This window comes from Hibiscus syriacus, unplaced genomic scaffold (assembly GCF_006381635.1).
Source record: "Hibiscus syriacus cultivar Baekdansim isolate YM2019G1 unplaced genomic scaffold, ASM638163v2 tig00110346_pilon, whole genome shotgun sequence".
Taxonomy (NCBI): Eukaryota; Viridiplantae; Streptophyta; class Magnoliopsida; order Malvales; family Malvaceae; genus Hibiscus; species Hibiscus syriacus.
The window spans coordinates 1,014,110-1,038,775 of NW_024062697.1; the positions used below are offsets into that span (position 1 = coordinate 1,014,110).

The window sequence follows — 24,666 nt, forward strand, 5'->3', positions numbered from 1 at the left end:
GGCATTGCTTATGTAATAACAACTTCAACCTGTATGAGGTACTTGATGAAATCCTTTAATTAATATCCCGTCACTTACTCTTCATTTTCCTTTAAATATTCGTCGTACCCAGACATGAGTATTGGGATATGATCTATTATTAAGCCGTTAAATATACGGACAAACTTCAATAAAATTCGTACCCACACTCGTTTCTCATATCGGATTCCAAGTAACATAGGTATCCAATTACCCCATACAAGATTTACTTCATCCGATTGTATTAAGTTTTAATGTTTCTCTTTTCTTTAATTAGTTGCTACTCTTTTCCTATCTATTTTTATGTTTATTTTTCTTTTTTGTCAAATGTAGAGCAATTCAGAAATCAAACTGTTACCACAGAGAAGGGCACGATGCTCCATGTTCATATGGGGATACTTACTTTATGCTGCTATTTGGAGCTGTTCAAGTTGTGATGTCACATATACCAAATTTCCATAACATGGCATGGCTTTCTGTTGTTGCTGCAATCATGTCCTTCACTTACTCCTTCATAGGGTTTGGACTTGGGTTTGCGCAAGTCATTGGTATAAATACCTGCGAAATTCAAAAACTTGCCTTTAATTTTCGTCATCGGTGTTATTGTTCAAACTTAAGAGTTTATCTGAGAACAAATATAAGTGGATTTGCACTTAAGACTCAAGTCTTTGATTGCAGAAAATGGGACGATTAAGGGGAGTATAACCGGAGTGCCTGCTGCTAGTGTGGCTGATAAATTATGGTTAGTATTTCAGTCGCTTGGAGAAATTGCATTTGCCTATCCATATACAATCATTCTTCTTGAAATACAGGTATGGTTTCATTCCTTTTTAAAACAAATTATTTTCACAGTATAAGCTGAATGCTCTTATGAATATCAAATTATGTTGTTGGTCTCCTTTACAGTGCTTAAAATTGAGATTTTGTCCTCATTTTTGACATTTTAATCTATCTATTTTTATAATCTTGTCACTTGATTAAACTACGTCGAATTAAAGTGCAGTCGAGGGACGAAAACCAGAATTCGACCCTGAAATGTGTAGGATCCTAACTGAATCATGAAATTGTTTGAATATAGGATACCCTGAAGTCACCTCCATCAGAGAACAAGACCATGAAAATGGCCTCAATGATAGCAATATTTGTAACAACCTTCTTCTACCTCTTCCGTGATTGCTTCGGATATGCTGCATTTGGCAACAACACGCCTGGGAATCTCCTCACAGGATTTGGATTCTTTGAACCCTGCTGGCTGATCGACTTTGCTAATGCATGCATTGTTCTTCATCTGGTGGGAGGATATTAGGTATGTCACTCTATATTGAATATTCATTAAGTTTCTGAGCATAGTTGCCAATGTTGATTTATGTTATTCAAACTTGAGTGTGTAATCATAACCAAAATCATGTCCCTCTCAACCCTCAACAATAAGAACTTAGGAAGCACGGGGACGCCATAGTTGTGCCGTTTCAAGTACTCGATACGGGGACGACACGGGTACATACCATGGACGTGCCACGGTGGCAGGGTACGGTTGAACGACGTCGGAGATGTTTCACCGAGACTTGGGGACGTGGGGACAGCATGTGACTTTCACATGCGTCCCCTGGATCTTAGGAGACTGTGTGCTACGCATGAACCCCCTTGAAAGTGCTGGTGAGCTATTGGTAAGTGCTGGAAATGGAGACTGTGTGCTACACATGAACCCCCTTGCATCCAAAGGGAACCCTTTCTTAAATCTTCCTTCTTATGACAAGTTGCCGACTCCAGTAAATGGAGCATACTTCTTGATTGCAACAGTTTTAGTTTTCGGAGGGTCGTGGGCTTGTTGTATGTTTAGCAAGAAGAGACGGCCTGACGGTATATCTTACCAAGATCTAGAAATGGGATTACCAGAATCCATGGCAGCTACTGAAGAAGAAACAGCTGAAGGTTGGGACCAGGGATGGGATAGTGATTGGGACGAGGACAAGGCAGTGAAATCACCAATGGGACGACGCAATGTACCGAAAATCTCAGCAAATGGCCTAACTGCATGATCATCGAACAGAGATGGCTGGAAAAATGACTGGGATGATTAGACTTTTCGACCAGGGAAAAAGAGAAGGTAAGAAAGTGCATCAGTCGAAGTCGTTGGAGAGAAGGAAAAGGAATAGATAATACATAGAATAGGCGGCTCGATATCGAAACTGTAAATTGGTCCCCACAGTTGTGGTGTTTAGGTTTTGGTTGTGGAGGAGTGAGTATTCATTTATTTGGAATTTGAAGTTGGCCTCTAAAGAGTCAGAATATTATATTGGAAGGTAACACAGTTAGCATAATTGTTGTTTCATGTATTTGCAGTAAAAGGGTTACAGGTTTTTTGGAACAAAGTGAAAAGCTTAAGAGGAATAAGTTAAATCAGAGTCGTGCCGAATATTTAATTTACATCCACTACAATCTTCGTCTTTTATGAAAGAGTTCTAGTCAATATGAGGATGAGAAAACCAAGATGTAGGATGTTGGTGGAGATGCTTTTGATTCATTGGGAGATGTTGGATGTTTAGAATTTGCCAAACTCTCGTTAGATGAGCCGGATTTAGAAAGCCAGTTAATTTTGGAAGATGTTAACAATGTATGGATTTTATTATTCAAGAGTTAATATTATGGTTTGAATCTTGAAATTTGAAATTTGTATCCTTATCCGTATCAGTGCAACATAGATAAGAACTCTTTCAACCGAAACTTGAATTGACTCAAACCGAGATCGACTTAACCAATATGTCCACAACTCAAAACCAACCTGACTTGTTTAAATGGCATGTCTGTCTATCCCATGTCTAGATACGAGTCAAAAATGGGAGCGTGACACGATATTTCAAGAAAAATGAATGAGTCAGAATGACATATATATTATTACAATCATGTTAAGACCACCTGTTGTTCATATCTTTTTGGTTGCAGATATTTAGTCGGCCAGTGTTTGCATTTGTGGAGAGATGGTTTACCAGCAAGTTCCCAAGCAGTGGATTCGTGAATAACTTGTACACAGTCAAACTCCCATTCTTGCCTTCGTTCCAAATGAATCCTCTCAAGATATGCTTTCGGACAGCCTAAATTGCGTCGACAACTGTGATTGTGATGATCTTCCCCTACTTCAACCAAGTACTAGGAGTGTTGGGGGCACTGAACTTTTGGCCTTTGGCCATATATTTCCTTGTGGAGATGTACTTCGTGCAGATGAAAATCCAGCCCTGGACCAGAAAATGGGTTGTTCTTAGGGCTTTCAGCTTTTTTTGCTTGCTTGTCACAATTGTGGGATTGATAGGATCGATTCAGGGGATTGTTAGTGCAAAACTAGGATAAAAGTTCATTTTGATCGCACTTGTAAAGTAGAAATTTTGAAACTACATATTATGTTCGCTTGTGAAAATTAGGTTCATGAGCTACAAGTTTTATATTATGACGTTATTTTTTTTATAAAATCCGAATTTGCTCTAAATTCTGAATCTGTTTATAATCTCTAAACTTAAAACTAGGGCTATAAGCTGAATCAAATTTGAGTATTATTGAGTTCGACTCGATTAAAAAAGTTTAAAGTTGAACTCAATTGTTTAAAATTGTCAACTAAACTCGAACTTGAAATAAAAAATTGAAGATTGACTCGAGTTTGAAAAAACTTGAACTTGAAATATTTTCAAACTTAGCTCGATTAAAACTCGAACTCAATCTCAATTCAAGCTCGAACGTGAACTTTAAGTACATAAAAAATCATATATTTCATTTAAAAAATAACATATAAATATTAATATTATTAATAATTTAATTTAAAAAATTAATGTATTAATTTTTCAAGATGTTCATGAGATTTTTTAGTCGGCTATCAAGTAACTCATTTCAGCTCTTTAAAAACTTGAGTTGTGTTCGAGCTTGAGTCGAAATCGTTTGATTAGAATGTTGGTCGAGCTGTGATCAAATGAAACTCAAGCAACTAACGATTTGTCTCGTATCATCTACAGTTCTACCTAAAACAAAGGGAAAACTTTAAATTCATCTAACAAAGAGTAGACATAATTCAGGTAGGATGTGGGTAGAAATCTGGCATTAAGAGAGTAATTTGTTTGAATATGTGTTATGTATAGTGAATTATGCTTTTATGGTGTTTTGGAGGACTGAAAGTAGAAATTTTTTCCTAAGTCTTGAGTTGTACTAAAAAGGGCAATAAAATGATTGTGAGAAGTAAAGCAAGAAAAGTGATGGTGCAGCACAGGCAGGACCACACGTGGGGTGGAAGCAGAAGCATGAAAATGAATGATGAAAGTCAAAGAAAGAGAGCATTGACCGGGCGTCTTGAGGGTGAGCTACCGGCCTATCCTTCACACGCTCAACAGCGTTGAATTCTTTAATAAAATCATGCACCTTTGATGCCGTCTCTCTTATTTCTCTTCCCCCTTTCTATATAAATATTATACCCTTTACAATTTAAATGTACCCCCATCCCCCAAATTATTCTCTTCTTTATTTCAATCCCATCATCAACCCAGCAAAGCAAACTAAACAAAACCCTTTCCTTGTTGCCTAGTCCCTTAAACTTATTTTTAGCATTTGTTTATGGAGTGAAGAGTAAAAAACAAAAAGAAATATAAAAAAAGATGGGTAGGATTCCATGTTGTGAGAAGGACAATGTGAAAAGAGGACAGTGGACACCTGAGGAAGACAACAAGCTCTCCTCCTACATCGCACGACATGGCACCCGCAATTGGCGCCTCATCCCCAAGAATGCTGGTCTGTTCCCCCCCCCCCCTTTCTTGCATGCCACGCAATGCAATTGTGTTTATACGTGTTCTTTCTCTGTTTTAGAACTATGAGAATTTGGGATGGCGTTGAATTTTCAGGTCTCCAAAGATGTGGGAAAAGCTGCCGCTTACGATGGACTAATTACCTTCAGCCCGACCTTAAGCACGGCCAATTCTCGGACACTGAGGAGCAAACCATTGTCAAACTTCACTCTGTTGTTGGCAACCGGTAACACACTGCGAACAATGGCTGCTTAGACCAGACCAGATAAAAGCCACCCTATTTCAACTTCTCTTTTTCTTGCTTTGCCCATTCATATTTCAGTTTGGCTACTAACTGCGTCGAAAATGGCATCCTATTGCAGCTGGTCCTTGATTGCAGCTCAGCTACCTGGCCGGACTGACAATGACGTTAAAAACCACTGGAACACCAAGCTCAAGAAGAAACTTTCAGGCATGGGTATTGATCCAGTGACCCACAAGCCTTTCTCTCACCTCATGGCTGAGATAGCCACCACACTTGCACCGCCACAGGTGGCTCATCTAGCGGAAGCAGCCCTCGGGTGTTTCAAGGACGAAATGCTCCACCTCCTAACTAAGAAACGCATTGATTTCCAGCTTCAACAATCAAATCTGGTGGCACAAGGGAATAATACTACAGTCCCTTACGTGAGCAGCAAACAAGATGAGAAGGATGATCCAGTTGAGAAGAGCAAACTGAATTTATCAAGGGCTATACAAGAACCAGACATACTACCCATGAATAATCTGTGGGAGTCTACTAGTATGAGAACAACATCAACTAATTTCGAAGGGGGTTGCAGCGTTTTCCCTGCATCCGTGAGCGGATACCATCAATACGGCACATCATCTTTTGCCAACGAAGGGGGCGGCTCCGGCTCACGGTGGAGCCAGAGTATGTGCACCGGAAGCACATCCACCGCAGGCGAACAAGTGAGGCCTCACGAGAAATTGAAGGATGAAAACGGAGAAGAATTTCAAGGTGGGAAAGAAATTAAGAATGCATCAAGCATATTCAATACAGACTGCGTCTTATGGGACATGCCATCCGATGATCTTATCAATCCTATTTATAGAGAAGCCTTTAACAACAAAGAATAAATATGTAGGCAATAATTTCTATTACATGGCCAACAATAAACTTCTAGTGGGAGTTTGGGAGGGGGGGAAAAAGGTTATATTTGGCAATGTAAATAAAACTCATTCTATATAGTTCAACTATGATGAAACAACAAAATCAAAAAACTTGTCATTACAAATTTCTAAATCATTGTATTTCTGCTAAATTCTCTCTCTCTCTCTCAAGGATCTAGATCAAGCAAAATATGACGACGAAGACGATGTATCTGCTAGGACCTGCAAACATAAAAGAGAAAATAGTAAAACAGAAGCTAAGCATCATATTTTTCAGCTTAATCGAAAATCCATTATCATTCATAGCTCTATGCATGTACCTCAAGTTGCTCTTCAGTAAAGGAATCCTTTTGAGCATTCCATGTATCTGCATGAGTACGCCGAAACTCTGCAACTGCTTTTGTCACTGTTGATTTTACAGGTGATGGCTCCCCACTGAAGCGAGCCAATAATGTGACATGATCAGGTAACCAACTGCAAAAGGAACTCGTACATCAATTACAGTGGGGGGAGGGATGTTTCACTGGCTTTTAGCTTTCCAACTAAATACTGATAATTAGATGACTAAAAGTGTTGTTTGAAATTAACAAGCATCAAACAATCTTATTTTCCTAGAGTCACCAAGTTTCCTAGGATACAAGTTTAGATCCATAATTCCATATTATCAGACTGAACAAGCCATATTAAAATTTAAAATGCATGTCAGGGTATCTACCTACTTCCGTTAATATATCAAACAAACTAGATGCCTAACAATTTAACTTCAGAAGCTTTCCGCGGTGTTGCAAGTACCAAAGAAAGTTATCAGCCATAGAAATTTTCCACACTTTTGAGATCTTCATTTCTTCTCAAGTTGGAAAAACAAAACAAATTTTCCACTTCTGTAATAATCCAAATTATTTGGCCAACTTCGTTTATGCTTTGAAGAGAAGTATTATAGGAGAGAGCTAATATATCGATGATTCTAAAATACTATTACTTCCTAGCAAAACTCATATGAAGATAAAAAAAACATGAGTGGGAAAGGTAGAGAGAGAAAGAGAGCAAGTGTGTCGGGTCGGTCATCCTCTGATGAGGAATGGACTGTTTTTGTTGATAATCTGAGCAAGAGAGTTACTAGGTTTGAGTTAAGAGAGATTTTCAACCTATATGGGCGAGTAGTTAGAGTATTTATTCCAAGTTCTTTGGCTAAGCCTAATTATAAATCGACTACGTTTGCCTTTGTGCAATATGAGAGGGAAGAAGGTTGTAGAAGAGCAGTGCTGAACGTTGATGGAACGCTGATTGATGGAATGAGAGTCTCAGTGGGGGTGGCTAAGTACAAGAAAGAGAAGAAAGGAGGATCTGAGGATAGAAGATCTCAGCTGGGTGTTATCAAGTCCGTTAGTGAAAACTTTGGTGGACAAAAGGTTCGTCTGAAGAATCTGCAGAGTATGAGGGATAGCATAACCTATAAGGAGGCCTTGAGTGTGAAGAATTCAAGGGCATCGGAGCAGGTTTTTTTGAAGAATAAGGGGGTTCAGAATTTGAGTGCAAATGGACCTAGGAAAGCATGGGATATGTACATTCCTTCAGAGGACTCATGTTGGGTGATGAATTCTTTAACAGGGGTGATTAAAGATTCATTTCAGCTTCTTATGGTGGTAAACGCTCTGGCAAAGGAGGGTTTCAAGGTTAAATTAGTAAGGTGGGGTTTCGTTAGGAATGTCACTGTTATAGTGTTTAATTCAAACGAAGAGTTTGTTAAGGCCTGGTCGAATCTTCGCTAGGAGTTTCATTTCTGGTTCGACTGGGTGGCCCCGTTGTTGAGCGAAGATGGTGTTCCTTTGTTTTTTTGCTTGGTCGAGCTGGTTGGATTACCACTCCTTACATGGAGTGAAACCTTTCTAATAAATCTAGCAGGAAAGTGGGGTACTTTTGTTAGAATCCCGGAAGAAACAAGAAATAGGGAGGACCTCTCTTCGGCGAAAATGCTGATTAGGGTAGCTAGTCCATTTGATGTTCCTGATCGTATTTTTGTTGGAGCTTATGGTAGATCATTTAAAGTTAAAATTATTGTGGGATCCAAATTTTCAGGAGTTTCTGTTGCAAACAGAGATGAGGTGCAGTTTTTTTTCAGCGGATGGACACAGTGCAGATTTTTCGAAGGAGGACGATGGAGGGATTATCAGGGTTGAAGATGACGTAAGGGGAATGGTGGTTGAGGTAGGTAGGTCAAAGGTGGGCAGGAGTGAGAATATTCAAGATAGTGGGAGGCACGATGAAGGTGGGGAACATTCTCTGAAACAGAATTCTTTCACGAAATCCAACAGTAATGGGGTGTCAGAGAATTTCGAAATGGAGCTAGATCCCACTAGGGATTTTGCGGGTCTGGGGTTGAGAGAGGTAATGGGCCAGAGTCTTTTAGCCCATTCTGTTTCTGATTGGGAGGTTCACTCCCCCGTCTCTAAGATTTCACCTATTGGGCCTGCTGTGGAATTTTTTCGGGACAGGCTTCATATTCCCAATAAGGTTCAGTCTTCTCCCGAGTGTATGGTGGACGCTGGTTGTAACATTACAGAGGATTTTATTGAAGGTCCTCAGGAAGTTGAAGTTAATGGTATGAGCGAACAAATTGAAGGACCTGCGCTTCAGGAGGATTCCAGCAAAGTGAAAGTGAAGAGCTCCAGGAGATGGAAGTTGGGTTATCAAGTTTCTAAATGCATGTCATTAAGAAGTGCTTCGGACAATAGGAGGGGTTGTAGTTGCTTTGTTAGAGTTTATAGAAGGTCAAAAGCTAGACGAGTCTGGTTATGTTCGGGTATTGAAAAGGAAAACTCGCGTCATGAGGGCATTCTGAATCATAATCAGATCAGTGTTGACTTAGTTGACAGTCTGCAGCTTTCATTGAGTAATCGGGAAAGGGGACAGGATTTCGTTAACAACAGTTCTGTCATTGTTCAGAGTACTTCGATGGTTCCTATGATTAGTAGTAAAGTTTCTCCTAGTAAGGAAGCAGCCTCCCTTACTGCTTCAAGTTCTCGAAGAAATTTCAGAAGGAAAAGAAGAGGTTTAATTACAAAAGCTTTGGGCTTGGCAGAGATTTCAACTATGTATTCTAGTACCTTTAATAAATTGTTGGAGGAAGCATTGGAAACATGGGAAGTATGTCAGATGTTAGGTATTTCGTTCAAGGAAGGGAGGGAGGCATTTATCGAAAAAAATTTGTGTCTTGAGAAAGGTTCGGAGGTGGTGTTGGAAGGTTGATATGCCGGTTTGGTTTTGTTGGTTTAAGGGTGCGGTTTTGGTTTTGGGAGTGATGCATTTTTATGTATAAATTTTGTATTCTTTCGTGGAACATTAGAGGCTTAGGGAAGAGGGAAAAATCGATTGCTGTTGCAAGGCATGTAAAGAAGGTCAATCCCGTTCTGATTTTTATTCAAGAATCTAAATTACAACATTGTCAGCTTTCGATTGTCAGGAGGATAGGAGGAAAGTTGCTTAAGGGTGTGTTAGTGTCTCCAGCACAAGAGTCTAAGGGGGGGCTGATCACTTTGTGGAATGAGAATGTGTTCAAAGTCTCCAAACAGCATGTTCACAGTAGGTTTTTGGCTCTGGTGGGGAATTTTTTGCACGATCCAAAGGAGTTCGTTTTTATTAATGTCTATGGTCCTACTATTGAAGATGAAAAGGAGGGTTTTTTTCGGGAGTTGCTGAATTTTGTTATTTCATTGAATCTTCCGGTTTGTATAGGGGGGATTCTAATGCGTATCTTGATCCGGAAGAAAAGCTAGGGAAATCCCAGAATTGGCATACGATAAATATCTTTAGATCTTTTGTGCATCAAGCTAATTTGATGGATTTACCCATGTCTGGAGGGACTTTTACTTGGTGCAGTAATAGAGAGTGTTCTACTTGGGTTAGACTAGATCGTTTCCTTATCTGTGGCAGATTCCTTAATAGTTTTCCCAAAATTTCTCAGTGTCTTTTTATCGAAATCAATTTCAGACCACAATCCAGTTTTGCTGAAGGAGGCTGATCTTAACTGGGGCCCCAAACCCTTTAGATTCTTTAATTTTCTTTTACAGGAACAAGGCTTCGATGCTTTTGTTGAAGGCGTGTTTGTAGCTGAGAAGAATAAGATGATTAATGGGGGAATTTTCAGGTTATTATAATCTGCTAAAAATCAGATCAGAAGATGGCCAGGAAGTAGTCATTTAAGGCTGCCAGATTCCATTTCTTTGCTCGAAGCGGAGATTTCCGAATTGGAAATTAAGTCACAAGGTGGAATTTTATCTAAGGGGGAGTGGGATCAGTTGGCTGTTCTAAAGGAGTTGTGGAGGCTGTTAAGGATCGAAGAGAGTATTTGGTGTCAGAAGTCCAGAAGTAGATGGATTAAAAATGGAGACAAGAATACGAGGTTCTTTCACCTCATGCTATGAAAAGGAATAAAGTGAACATAATTCATTTTTTGAAAATAGATGGAGAACTAATTTCGGACAAAGATAAAATTAGAGGCAGTGTGCTCAATTTTTTCAAGTCTGCTTATAATTCCAATTCAGCAATGGAGGCTGAAGGATTAAATTTTGACTTTGCGCACTTAACAGCATCGCAAAGAGCTTTTTTGGTGGAGGAATTCTCTGAGCAAGAAGTATGGCAGGTTATTTCATCTTTGGATAGTGCTAAAGCTCCTGGTCCAGATGGTTTCTCCATGGGTTTCTTTAAGAAATATTGGAATTTTCTAAAGGAGCAGATTATGGTGTTTTTTTTCAGATTTCTACAAAGGAAAGAAGTGGGCTCACGGTGTTAATCATGCTTTTATTACCTTAATTCCAAAGAAAGGTAATCCCGAGAGCATTGAAGACTATAAACCCATTAGTTTAGTGGGCAGCCTGTATAAAATTCATTCGAAAGTGCTTTCTAAAAGACTAATTTCCTGTATTAAGGATATTATTAGTCCTTCATAGTTTGCTTTTATTCCGGGAAAGCAACTATTGGACTGTGCTTTTTTAGCTAATGAAGGAATTGATTCTTGGAGGAAGCAAGGTCTTAAAGGGGTGGTATTTAAAGTGGATTTTAGAAGAGCATACGATACTGTAGAATGGAAGATTCTTCAAAGGCTAATGAAAGAAATGGGTTTTGGTAAGCGATGGTGTTCTTGGATCTCACAATGTATTTCCACAGCTTCAATTTCGGTTCTAGTGAATGGTTCTCCTACTGAGGAGTTTCCTATTACTAAAGGCTTGAGGTAAGGTTGTAGCCTTTCTCCTCTTTTGTTTAATGTGGTTGGGGAATTACTTCATTTGATGTTAACTAAAGCAGTGGATTCGGGTCTTTTTCAAGGGTTCTCTTTCGACAAGTATCAAGAATCATTTACTTTGTCTCATCTTTAGTTTGCAGATGATTTAATAATCTTTTGTGGAGCCTCTATCACTCAGATTATGAATGTTAAAAGAGTGTTGAGGATTTTTAGCTTACTGACGGGGCTCCAAATAAATTTAGGAAAAAGTAAGCTTTATGGAATTAATGTGGTGAGTGACACCCTTAATGATTGGGCTAGTATCATTGGTTGTTCTAGTGGTACATTTCCCACCGAATATTTAGGCCTTCCTTTAGGGGCGTTAAGGAACTCGGAGAAGCTTTGGGAACCAGTTTTTGTCAATTTTAATAAGAAATTGGCAGGATGGAAAGCCTCTTCATTGTCTATGGCTGGTTGATTGGTGCTTATTAAGTCGGTATTATCTTCTTTACCAATCTTTTTCATGTCTATCTTTAAGATGCCGTCTTCTATTTGTCAGAGATTAAACTCCTTGTTGTCGAATTTCCTATGGGGGGGAGGGGATGACAAGAAGAGAATGCATTGGGTGAGTTGGGATAATATTTGTAGGCCGTTGAGTGGTGGAGGCTTGGGAGTTACTGATTTGAGACTCACAAATTGAGCGTTGTTGGGTAAGTGGATTTGGAAATTTGCTAATGATAAAAACTCAGTGTGGAAGAAGTTCTTATGCAGCAAACACAATGTGAGTTGCAATTCCATGGATATCAATAAGGTTATCTCCCAAAAAGACTCATGGATTTGGAGGAGAATTGTGAACAATTATATGAAGAATGATGCCATTGGAGGTTGTCTTAGGTCTCATGCAAAACTTCAAATAGGTAATGGTAAATCTATTTCCTTTTGGAGTGATACTTGGCTTGGGAGTTCCCCTTGAAACTGTTGTACCCGAGAATTTTTTCCCTTTCTATTAATAAAATGGGTTACGTAGCTGATTTTGGGAGTTTTGAATCGACTGGATGGGAATGAAATGTTATGACTAGGAGGAATCTTTGTGATTGGGAAGTGGAGCAGTTGGTAGAGTTACTGGATAGACTGAAATTCATTAAGCTTCTCGAGCCATTGAATGATTGTCTGTTGTGGGATGGTTCAGAGAACGGACTGTTTTCGGTGAAAGCTTGTAGGAAAGCTCTTTCTCCTTCTCATGATGATACTTTTCAGTGGAACAAATGTGTATGGCAGGGTATTGTTCCTCCTAGAGTGGAGACTTTCCTGTGGCAATTGTCTCATCAAAAAGTTGCTGTGAGCATGGAACTGTTGAGAAGGGGGTTCATATAGGGGACAACTATCTCTGCCCTTTATGTAACATAGAGGATCAATCTGTTCAACATCTTTTTATTTCATGTCCGGTTTCTTGGGATTTATAGATTAATCTTATAGGGTTCTGGGGTGTTCGGTTAGCGCTACCATCTCACCCTCACAATCTTCTCAGTTCATGGGTGGATTTGAGGCCTAATTCTGCAATTTGGCAGTTTATTCCAGTGGTAGTCTTTAGGATTATTTGGAAAACAAGAAATGAGATTATCTTTGAACAAGGAAAGTTGGACAGAATTTCTTAGTTTTTTACTGTTCGTTTCAGATTAGCCAAATGGTTTTTAGCTAAGTATCCTCTTATGTCCATTCAGGTTGATTCGTTAATTGGAGATCCTTCTCTGGCTGACATTTTATCTACTTCTAAGAATCCGAACAGCATTATGCTAAGCTGGAATCCTCCTCCAATGGACTTTTTTAAGATGAATGTTGATGGGGCGGTTAGTAGTGTTGGGAGGTTGGCGGGTATAGGGGGTATTCTTAGGGATTGGAATCGGGTTACCCTTACTTCTTTTCCAGAGAATGTCGGTCCTGCAACTCCCATTCTAGCAGAATTGATGGCTATTAAAAAAGGCATTGATATCTTTGTTTCTTCAAAATGGGCTTCGAAGGGTAGGCTCATCATCGAAAGTGATTCGAAGACAGCTGTATTGGATCAAAGATCATATTTCAGCTCCTGGTTGTATGTACAATTTAGTTAAGGACATTGTGTCTACTGTTTCTGTAAAACAGGTTATTGTTAGGTGGATTCCTAGGTGTTGTAATAGCAAGGCTGATAAGCTAGCAAAGGAGGGAATTGGGTGATTGCTGATGTTGTTTTGGTTGGTGCGTTTGTATTAGAGGGGAGCTGGCATAGGAGCGTTTTAAGTCTTATGTTTTCTGTAGGACTGTTATGTCTTTAGTCTTTTGTATTTGTAATAGTGTTCTTATGTCTTTTGTAAACTGATTCTTCTATAATAAATTGATGCACTCTTTTCCTCCTTCCGCTAGTGGGTTCATGCCTTAGGGCAGAGAACTACTAAGAGGGAGGTTTTTAACGAGACATCCTATTCCTATCAAAAAAAAAATACCCAAAACACTATCCATTTATTTTTAGGCCAATTGAAGTGAAACCAACCTTCTTTAAATAACATAAATATTTTTCTGACAAGTACCCTAATAATACTTCCTAGACTATTAATACGTTTCTCGATAAACTAATACATTCTACAAATGGTAAGCAATTAAATGGAAATTGCTAAAACTAAAAGGTATTTGTTTCATTAACCAATTATATTTCTTAGAATGCTGAGTTTTAAAATTGCCCCTGGAGCAGTCATAATACTAACAGTTTTAAACTGAAACCCATGGATTTAGAAATAACGCTTTAATTTTTTATCCTAGTGAACCTTGGAGATCTACATAACAATTCCTGAATTATTACCAACATTTGAACTATTAATCATGTTTAAAATAGTCCAACCTGGGCATATCATATGGGGCAGATAACACAGAAGCCGCCAAAGCAAGCACTACACCATGAACAGATGCCATGGAGTGTCCAGAATTTCTATTCCTGTATTCATAAGTTTATGATTAGACTTGATTAGATATCACGTTATCAACAGAAAACTGAAACCAGGACCTCTTTCACAGGTTTATGTGAATGCAAGTCTTTTATTTTTTAAAAAGCTACTTAATTACGAGTTATGATCAAGATGCTTGTTAAGTTTTCCGGTCTCGATGTTAACACACACGTTTTATAGCAGTGGCACACGCAAATTGTAAATGGCTGGATTCCAGACATCTGTGCCACCACTCATCATGTGTACCAGAATTCAGTGAACACCCATTCGTATGCCAACACCAAGGGTATCATCCTCTTTGGGTACCCACAGGCCACAAGCCCCACAAGGCATACTTACTTAACAGTGCACGTGCACCTCCCTCAGTTCGAACCAAGGACCTCTCCTTTTTTCTGAGCCCTTTCGCCTACACAGTATCAATTGCCCCTCAAGACGCACCACTGGGTGACAGTTTTGAGGGGCACTTTTGGATGCAAAAAGACAATAACTTTAACGTAAGCATACATGGGGTGACAACCAAATATCACTATGTAAAGTGATGTCAGAGAGATGTCCGAAACCCAATCAATACTTATTTATCAATTCAGCAAGCAACTTCAATGCTCAGGATTTATGATTTGTGCATGGTTGTATTCTTATGAAGCACTGCAGGGCAAGCATCTGATCATTTATATGCTGATAGTTTTCTTTGGACAGGTAAACTGAGGTTCATTATAGAAACTAAAATTATCCTCATTGCATTAGCAAGATTAGCATTAATTACTCTCATGCATGAGGATAGAACTTAGATATAATCTCTAACACCATTAAAACAAAAAAAGTCACCTTTTGTTGGTTCTTTTCCTTCTTTTGATTTGCATTAAACAACTTAATTTTTAGCATCTAAAAGAATTAGTTTCCATTACACCAGATGACTGACATATAAATACCTTGTCTTTCTACTTCGTTGAATTGTATTTGCCTCTATGTAAGCTCTTTCACGGAAATCTCTAGCTAAATCTTCATCCCCACCCTTCATTAGGCCAGCTAGCACTGCTGCAACATGCTCTCTTACCTGAGAAAATGTAGCATTTTAGTTGAAATTAATAATATCATGTTTCCTGCCCAATGATCAAGGGCATCCCTTATAAACAATTATTGTGAAAACACAAAGACTTCGAATTCTGTTATTTTGTACTTCATTCTGAGACCATAACTCAACTGATAACTTCTGATAGTTACTTCTCTTTATCAATAAAATGTCCCACTTAGTAGAGAGAGAATGAGTGCGAGAGGTAGAGAGAGTTTTAGAGAGTTTTCGAAAAAGTCCAATGTCTCTGATGAGGAATGGACTATGTCATTGATAATCTTAGTAAGAGAGTTACGAGAGGTGGATTAAGGGATCTTTTTAGTCCTTATAGTCAGATTATGAGAATTTTTATCCCACGTTTTTTAGAGAAACCAAATTATAAGTCTTCAACCTTTGCATTTGTCCAATTTACTGATGAAGAAAGTAGAAAGAAGGCAATTCAATATACTCATGGTAAGTGGATTGATGGGAGAAGGATTTCAGTAGGGATTGCTAAATATCAAAAGACTATGAGGAAGGAAGCTGCTGAAGGGAAGAGGTTGATGGGAAACAAGTCAGGTAAACAGGAAAAAACACAAACCGAGAAGAAATTTGTATCGGTGAGAAGTTTGAGGGATGAAAGATCTTATAAGGATGTTGTGAATAATGGCCTTAATACGAGAAGAGAACAAGTTTCAGGGGAAAAACTGAAGGGTGCAAAACATAATGCAAATGGTGTTAGGAACGTATGGGAGATGCACATTCCGGGGAACCATTCAGAGTGGGTTAAGCGATCATTAACAGGGATAATGAAACATTCCTATGAACAAGATTCGATAAAGGAAGATTTGAAGATCGAGGGAGTGGGAGTTGAGATATCGAAATGGGGTTATGCATGGAATGCTTGCATCATTACATTCAATACGATAGAGGAGCTTACATACGTATGGAAGAATAAGAAAGGAGAATTATGCTTATGTTTCGATTGGTTGGCTCCAGTTCTGAATGATGATGGAGTTCCATTGGCCCTTTGCCAAGTAGAGATGTTCAGAGTGCCTCTATTGTGCTAGAATGAGGCATTCATGGAAAAACTTACCGGGAAATGGGGAAAATTCATTTGTTTTAATGAAGATTCAAAGAACAGATTGGATTTATCAGTGGTAAAAGTACTGCTAAGAGTGGAAAGTCCATTTGATGTCCCTGATATGGTCACTATTGGTTCTTATGGAAGATGGTTCAAAGTGAAGTTATCCCTGGGTTATGTTCTGAAAAAACCAGAAGAATTGGTGGGGAAGACGGAGGAGAAATTTTCAAAAATTTTGCACAGTGATTATGTCATGTCTGTGCAGGGAGATAGACAGCGTCCTACTCTGGCAGCAACTACTAATCAGGAGTTATCAGAGGAAGCCATGCATAAAGTCTTATCTTGGCTGAATAATAAACAGAATAGTGGAGGGAATGGAGTCAGTAGGGGACAAGTTCCATCGAGTAAGTCAACTGAAGAAATTGCTAATTGTGGGCTGTCAGTTTTTATGGAAAATATGAGTAACCAGAACAGGAATCACGTGGGGCTGGGATTAAGGGAAACTTTTGAATCAGAGGATAAAGCCCAATCAGATGAAATTGGGGTTGATTTTTCACCAATAAGGAAAATTATCCCTACTGGGCCTGCATTTATTCTTAAGTGAGTTGGGGAGAAGAATGGTACTGGTAGATTTATGTGCCAACCCAATACCATTTCAGTTAATCATAGAGAAGTTGCAGAGGAGGGTGCAGTTACGTTGGAGAAAGAAAAGGCAGGGGGAGAGAAAGAAATGTCAAACACTGAACAGGATGTTGATATGGATAAAGAGCAGCATGTTGGCTTGAGAAGTCGACAGGAGAATGAAGCAACTAATACACTGAATTTTAATGATTTTGAGAGAGACAAACTCTCTGTCCAACAGAGGGCTAGTTTAAAGAAGAATAAAAGGATAAAGGATGATAAATAGATTGGCCTGACTGAGGATAGCTCTTCTAGATCGTGTGTAAGGCAGAGAAATGTAGTGAATCAAGATGGAATCAGTTCAGAGTTAATTATGGAAGATCAGTTCAAAATAAATGATATTTTGTCTATTCAATGTCTTCATCGGACAAAAAGCTTAAATAATCAGATGAGACTAAAAATTGCTCCTCGACGTTCAGGTAGTGTGTGCTCGGAGAGGGAAGTGTCAATCAGTTTTTTTGATAGAGTTTATAGAAGGGAGTATAGAAGTATGGTTAGGGATTCTTTGGAAAAAGATAGATCATCTTCAAAGTCTTCACACTCTTCTGTTAGAGCTTTGAATGAAGCTATTGCTACTAGAGAAGTTTGCAACATGTTGGGGATTAATTTCAAAGGGGGGCAACATTTGCTAGAAGAGGAAATTTTGAAGATGGAAAGGAAGGGGTCTAGGAAAGAAAGGGAGTAATTTATTCTTCCTTTTCAGGGGTTTTAAGTTTTAATATTCCAATGTCAAATCTTAAAATTATTTCATGGAACATAAGGGGTTTAGGGAGAAAGGAAAAAGTTAGAGCAGTAGCCCGTCTTGTAAATAGGGATAAACCGATTGTCTTATTTCTACAGGAGACAAAATTGAATCAATGTTTTAATGGGTTAAGAAGGAGATTGGGGGTTAAGATGCTTCAAGGAAAAAGTTTTTATCCGGCTGATGGGTCAGCAGGAGGCCTGATGTGTTTATGGAATGAAACTTTTTTTCAAGTTACAAGGGAAGAAAAGAACAGTAGATTTGTGGCAATCTCATGAATGTTCAAGTTGTATAAGTTTGAGTGTGTATTAATTAATGTGTATGGCCCGTCAGTGGAGGAAGAAAAGTATGAGTTCTTTAGGGAGCTGTCGAATTTTGTTACAAATTTAAATCTACCAATATGCATAGGGGGTGATTTGAATGCCTATCTTAATCCATCTGAGAAATATGGAGTTGCACAGAATTGGCATGCTCTAGATCTGCTCAGATCCTTTGTTCAACAAACAAACCACATTGATCTCCCTTTATAAGGAGGTATGTACACTTGGCGCAACAATAGAGAGTTGCCTACGTGGGTAAGACTGGATAGGTTTCTGGTTAGTAGCAATTTTTTACAGGGGTTCCCTAAATTGGTACAACGAATTCTACCCAAATCATTCTCTGATCATAACCCTATAGTGCTGGAAGAAGATGGGTAGAACTGGGGTCCCAAACCTTTTAGATTTTTCAACTATCTATTAAAGGAAGAAGGTTTTGATGATTTGGTTGAAAACTCCTTGGCTGATTTGCAGAAGAAGTAGGGAGGTAGGGGAATTTTTAATTTATTAAAAGGTACTAAAATGAAAATAAGGAGCTGGTCCAGCAGTAAATATATGGGGATCTCAGAGACTATTTCAGAAATTGATTACAAAATAAATGAGTTGGAATTGAAGTCACAAGGTGCGGCCTTTTCTCCTCAAGATAGAGACCAGTTAGTTTTGCTCAGAAGTGAATTATGGAGACTGCACAGAATAGAGGAGAGCATTTGGTGCCAGAAATCTAGAATGAGGTGGATCAAAGAGGGAGACAAGAACACGAGGTATTTTCATTTAAGTTCCTTGAACAGAAACATATTTAATGCCATTAATGTTTTGAAGGTGGATGGTGTAGAATTGACAGACGCAGTTCAGATTAAGGCTCATGTCTTGGATTATTTCAAAAAAGCTTATAACACGATTAATACGCTGGAAGTGGGAGAATTTGAACTTATTTTTGCAAAGATATCTATTGTGCAAAGGGATCGTCTTGAGGAGTTTTTTACAGAACAGGAAGTTTGGGAAGCAATTTCTTCATCAGCTAGTGATAAAGCCCCTGGACCAGATGGTTTTACTATGGGATTTTTCAAGAAGTATTGGCCTATGTTAAAGGAGCAGATTATGAAGTTTGTCTTTGATTTCTACAGTGGAAGAAAATGGGACCATGGGGTTAATCATGCATTCATTTCCTTAATCCCTAAGAAACTGAATCCAGAAAGCTTAGAAGATTACAGGCCAATTAGCCTTGTTGGCAGTTTATACAAAATCATTTCTAAAGTTCTATCCAAAAGATTGGTTTCTTGTATAACAGATTTGGTTAGTCCTTATCAATTCGCATTTATTCCGGGTAGGCAACTCCTTGACTGTGCATTCTTAGCTAATGAAGGTATAGATTATTGGAGGAAGCAAGGTAGGAAGGGGGTAGTCTTCAAAATTGATTTTCGAAGAGCCTATGATACGGTTGAATGGCCGATTCTTCTTAAAGTAATGAAAGCTATGGGGTTTGGGGAGAAATGGGTTTCTTGGATTGAATATTGTCTATCTTCTGCCTCAATTTCGGTTCTAGTAAATGGTTCTCCTACTGAGGAGTTCCCAATGACAAAAGGGTTAAGACAAGGCTACAGTCTTTCCCCTCTGCTGTTTAATCTAATTGGTGAACTCCTACATCTAATGGTGATTAAAGCTTCTGATTTGGGACTTTTCCAGGGGTTTGATATTGGTAGATCAGCTAATCCTTTCCTTTTGACTCACCTACAGTTCGCCGATGACTTGATTCTGTTTAGTCATGACTCTCTTACTAGCATTCAGAACATCAAAAGAGTACTAAGGATTTTCAGTTTAATGACAGGGTTACATTTAAACCTATCTAAGAGTAAATTGCTTGGTATAAACGTTGAAGATGCTACCTTAAATGAATGGGCGAATGATATCGGATGCTCAGTGGACTGTTTTCCTATTGATTATCTTGGCTTACCTATAGGTGCAAAGAAAAACTCTAAGGTACTTTGGGAGCCGGTTTTATAGAATTTTAACAACAAGTTAGCTGGTTGGAAGGCTTCTTCACTGTCAATGGCGGGCAGATAAGTCCTTATAAAATCGGTATTATCATCGTTACCGATTTTTTTCTTATCCATTTTCAAAATGCCGCTCAAAGTAAGGCAGAAAGTTAATACTTTGATGTCTAACTTTCTTTGGGGGGAAAGCTCAAGTAAAAATCGAAAGCACTGGGTTAGTTGGCAGGCAGTTTGTAAACCTTTGGAAGACGGTGGCTTGGGAATTTTGAATTTGAATATCATAAATAGGGCTTTGTTGGGTAAATGGGTGTGGAAATTTGTAAATGAGAAAGATTTACTTTGGAAAAGGATGATATGCAACAAACACAATGCTAGTACTTTATCGCTGTCAATTAGCAACGTTGTTTCGACTCAAGATTCCTGGATTTGGAAAGGAATTGTGAATAATTATATGAAGGATGATGATATTGGAGGATGTTTGAGGTCGAATACTAAGACTCAATTGGGAAGTGGCAAATCGATTTCATTTTGGAATGATGTTTGGGTCAATGACCTACCCTTGAAGATTCAATTTCCCAGGATATTTGCATTATCAAACAATAAAAGGGGTAAGGTGGCTGATTTTGGTTGCTTTGATGTAAATGGATGGGTGTGGAATGTTCAAACAAGAAGAAGCTTATGTGATTGGGAAATGGATCAATGGATTGAACTAATGGCAGCATTAAATTGTTTTAATTTATCTGACACAATGGAGGATTTTCTTTCTTGGTCTGGGAAGGGGGATGGTCTGTTCTAGGTGAAATCCTGCAGGGTGGCTCTATCAAATAGTCTAGGAGGTTGTTTTTCTTGGAAAAGATGGGTTTGGTCAGGTTTCGCTCCCCCTAGAGTAGAAACATTCCTTTGGCAAATCATACACAAGAAATTGGCAGTCAGAATTGAGCTGAAGAAAAGAGGGGTTCCTATGGAAGACGCACTATGTCCACTATGTAAAAATAATGAAGAAACAGTCCAACATCTTTTTTTCTCATGCTCAGTTGCAGGGGATATTTGGAACAGAATGTTGAAGATTTGGGACATCTATACAGCTTTGCCTAATGATCCACAAGTTTTGCTAAGTTCATGGTCTGATCTAAACAGAAAATCGAACATTTGGAAATTCATTCCGGGAGTAGTTCTTTGGTCTATTTGGAAAGCAAGGAATTCAATAGTGTTTGAAAATTCTAGCCTTGATATAACCTCTCTCTTTTTCCTAATAAGATTTAGGTTGGCTAGCTGGTTTCTAGCAAAGTTTCCTAATATCCAAATTCAAGTTGATTTGTTGGTAGGGGACCCCTCTCTAGCAGACAGGTTTGGTTACCAGAATACCCATAGGAGTTCGAAACAAAGTTGGTAGCCTCCCCCTACAGATTTTTACAAATTTAATGTTGATGGGGCTGTCAAGTCTGATGGGATGAAGGGAGGAATTGGAGGTATTTTGAGAGATTGTAATAGAATTATCCTATCGACCTTCTCTGTTAGTATTGGTCCAGGCCCTCCTCCGTTGGCAGAACTAAAAGCTATTAAGAAAGGCCTAGACATTTTCCTATCATCAGATTGGGCGGCAAAGGGAAGATTGATCCTAGAAAGTGATTGTAAATCTGATGTAGACTGGATTCTGCTGCATAATTTTGTTCCTAGTTTCTTCAGTTCACTTGTTGAGGATATTGTGTCCTTAGTTCATGAGAGGGCGATTATTATTCGATGGATTCCTAAGGGATGTAATTGGGAAGCAGATAAATTAGCTAAGGATGGGATTGGTTGATTGTAAGGGTATTTTTATAGGGTGTTTTAAGATTATAGTTTTATTCTGATGCCCTAATTGTATTGGTATAATTTATTGTAATAGTTTCTCTATTCAATAAACTAAGGCACTCTTTTCCTCCTTCCGATAGTTACTCTTTCCAAAAGCTAACTAAGAGGGAGGTTTTTAATGAGGCCTATTATTCCTATCAAAAAAAAAATGTCCCACATCATAAAGTCAAATATTAACTGTCATATAAGACTTATATAGACAGGGAAAAAAAGAACCCAACCTCCACTTGACTGTCTTGAATGAGCTTCTCCACTGTTTTCCATATTTATTGTTTGTCATCTTTTGAGAGAATGAAAGTATGCCTTGTAATAAAGCACAACTGTAATTATGACACATACAGAAATTTTATCAAACTATATGCTTGAGGTGACTCCTGCCACTAGCTTTGCTAAAATAGGAAATTACCAACTCCTTAAAGAAGGAACACACCTGAACATAAAAGTTCACAGATATGTTAGAGTTGCTGATCTAGTTCGCCAGTTGGGATCATTTGCAGAAGAAAGAATAACAGAAACAACCTTCTGGAGATGAGGTTCTAAAATGATCCTCCATTTTAGCAATTCAAATGCCGCCTTTGCTAAAGTTGACAAATCTTTGTTCGATGTTTCCTTCAAAAGGACAAAATATCTTAGATATAAAGTCGGGATGGCAAAAAATCAGACACTAGCAAATCAGTTTTTTTTTTGATAAGAAAGGGAGGCCTCATTAAAATAAACCCTTCATAACCATCAAGTTACAAAAAGTAGCTCAACGGACATTGGAAGGAGGAAAAGAGTGCCTCAAATTTATTACTGAAATTAAAGTACATCAAACATACAAAACCAAACTGATACAACCAGCAACACACCCAGAACCTAACACCTCTCACCAAGACCAGAATACACTATAGAGTTAAACCAATTCCTAACTTAGCCAACCCATCTGCCTCCCAATTTGCGGATCTCAAAATGTGCCAAACAATAACATCCCGTTCTAACACAAAAGCAGTAATATCCTTCACCAAAGGCTCGAACAGCAGAGTGCAGGATCCCAAATTTTTAATCCACTTCAAAGCAGTTGAGCAATCCGATTCTAAAATGAGCCTCCCCCTTGCACCATAACCAGACTTCACAAATAATAGCAGACCTCTTTTAATAGCCAGCAATTCAGCAAGAATAGGTGGCCCAGGACCAACACTGTCTGAAAAAGAACACAACATAACACCGTCACCATCCCTATTAAACTGCCAATACCTCCTCTTAACCACCTCTTATCCACCTCTTATCCATAGCACCATCCACGTTGACTTTGAAGAAACCCAAAGGAGGAGGAATCCACCGCACCGAAGAGGAAATAACCCTCCTAGAACTCAAAGCAGAATCTGCTAAAGTCGGGTCCCCCACTAGCAAATCAGTTTATCAAAAAGCCAAATTTATAGGGAGATTAAGAGCTCCAATGAGGCAGCTCTATGTTAATTTTCTCCAAGAATTCAGAGAGAGAATGTATGCTAAAAGAAGAAAGAAAACATAGACCATGCCTAGAGATTAGAGATGCCATTTCATACTTTGATTTTGCCGTGTTCTAGTTATCACAAAAAATATGCAGAGGCAAGTAAAACAAATTTGTGCACAGAGGAGGCTCAAGAAGAAAAAAAAATCAATATATGCTAGAAGTAAACAACTCAATTGAGATGGGGGATACAAGTTAAATGACAGTTGCATATAACAACCAATTACAAAGTATAAATCACAGGCCAATCAAGAGTAAGAATGTACTTGTAGGTTATGCGATAGATAAGGATAATTAGTTAGTATTTTAATATAACACTAACTCTTAGAAAGTTAGATAGATAAGGATAACTACTAAGTAGTTTAGTTTAAATTAAATACTTGTTCTCACCTACTGTATATATTTATTAAACTTGTAGCCTGTTTTAGATGAATATACGACAGTAAAGTTTTTCACTTTTCCTTAGTTTTGTCATTTAATTTATTTTGTCACTTAATTCCTCTACATTAGCCCTATTTTCAACATGGTAGCAGTTAGGTGACCGATCCTTCACCTAAATCTAGCCGTCGATCATGAATTCTGCCACTTCTTCAACGGAGGTCACTTCGAAATTCCTTGTTAATTCACCCCATTCAAACCTTTCTGATGTTTCTTCAGCCTCTATCACCTGTCACCAATTGAATGGTGACAATTATATCGCTTGGTCCCAATTTGTCCGCCTTTATATAACCGGTCGGCGCAAACAACAATATCTTTTGGAGGCCACACTAGTTCCCGCTGTGACGGATCCTGAATATTCATCCTGGCTAAGCGAGAATACCATGATTATGTCATGGCTCATCAATTCCATGATTCCTGCTGTGGGGGAAAACTTTCTCCTGTATGAAACAGTGGCTGAAATTTGGAGTGCTACAAAGGTGATGTATTCGAATCTGGAAAATTATGCTGCTTTATTTGGAATCGAGTGTCAACTTGCCAAACTCAAACAAGACAACATGACAGTGACTCAGTATTTTACTCTAATGTCGCACCTATGGCAACAACTTGATTTGTTCGAATCCCATGAATGGAGGTGTGTAGAAGATGCCGCTCTATTCAAGAAGATTGTTGAACAGCGTCAGATATTCCAGTTTTTGTCCGGTTTGCATCGGGATCTTGATGAAGTCCGAGGACGAGTATTCGGACTCAAACCTCTTCCTTCAATCCGGGAAATATTTTATGCAGTACGACGCGAAGAAAGTCAACGTACCGTTATGCTTCCTGATTCGCAACCCGCTGAAGGGTCTGCATTGCTCACTCACTCTCAAAAATACTACTCGGGAAAA

General features: G+C 38.6%; 2 protein-coding genes and 1 pseudogene across 2 annotated transcripts in view; 2 read left to right on the plus strand and 1 right to left on the minus strand.

Annotated features, from left to right (window-relative positions):
• LOC120120737 (probable amino acid permease 7) overlaps window positions 1–1,324 on the plus strand; it is a 31,217-nt gene extending 29,893 nt beyond the window's left edge. Inside the window, exons 4-6 of the mRNA XM_039140283.1 lie at window positions 352–566; window positions 697–830; window positions 1,097–1,324. Coding sequence (XP_038996214.1) covers window positions 352–566; window positions 697–830; window positions 1,097–1,324 — 577 coding nt within the window. The remainder of the gene's footprint in view (window positions 1–351; window positions 567–696; window positions 831–1,096) is intronic.
• A 3,265-nt stretch (window positions 1,325–4,589) lies between these two features.
• LOC120120748 (transcription factor MYB80-like) lies at window positions 4,590–6,013 on the plus strand. Its single transcript, XM_039140289.1, has 3 exons — window positions 4,590–4,782; window positions 4,893–5,022; window positions 5,159–6,013. The coding sequence occupies exons 1-3, from the start codon at window positions 4,650–4,652 to the stop codon at window positions 5,913–5,915; spliced, it is 1,020 nt and encodes a 339-aa protein (XP_038996220.1). The 5' UTR covers window positions 4,590–4,649; the 3' UTR covers window positions 5,916–6,013.
• A 108-nt stretch (window positions 6,014–6,121) lies between these two features.
• On the minus strand, window positions 6,122–23,389 carry LOC120120738 (annotated as a pseudogene).
• Between the last annotated feature and the right edge of the window lie 1,277 nt (window positions 23,390–24,666).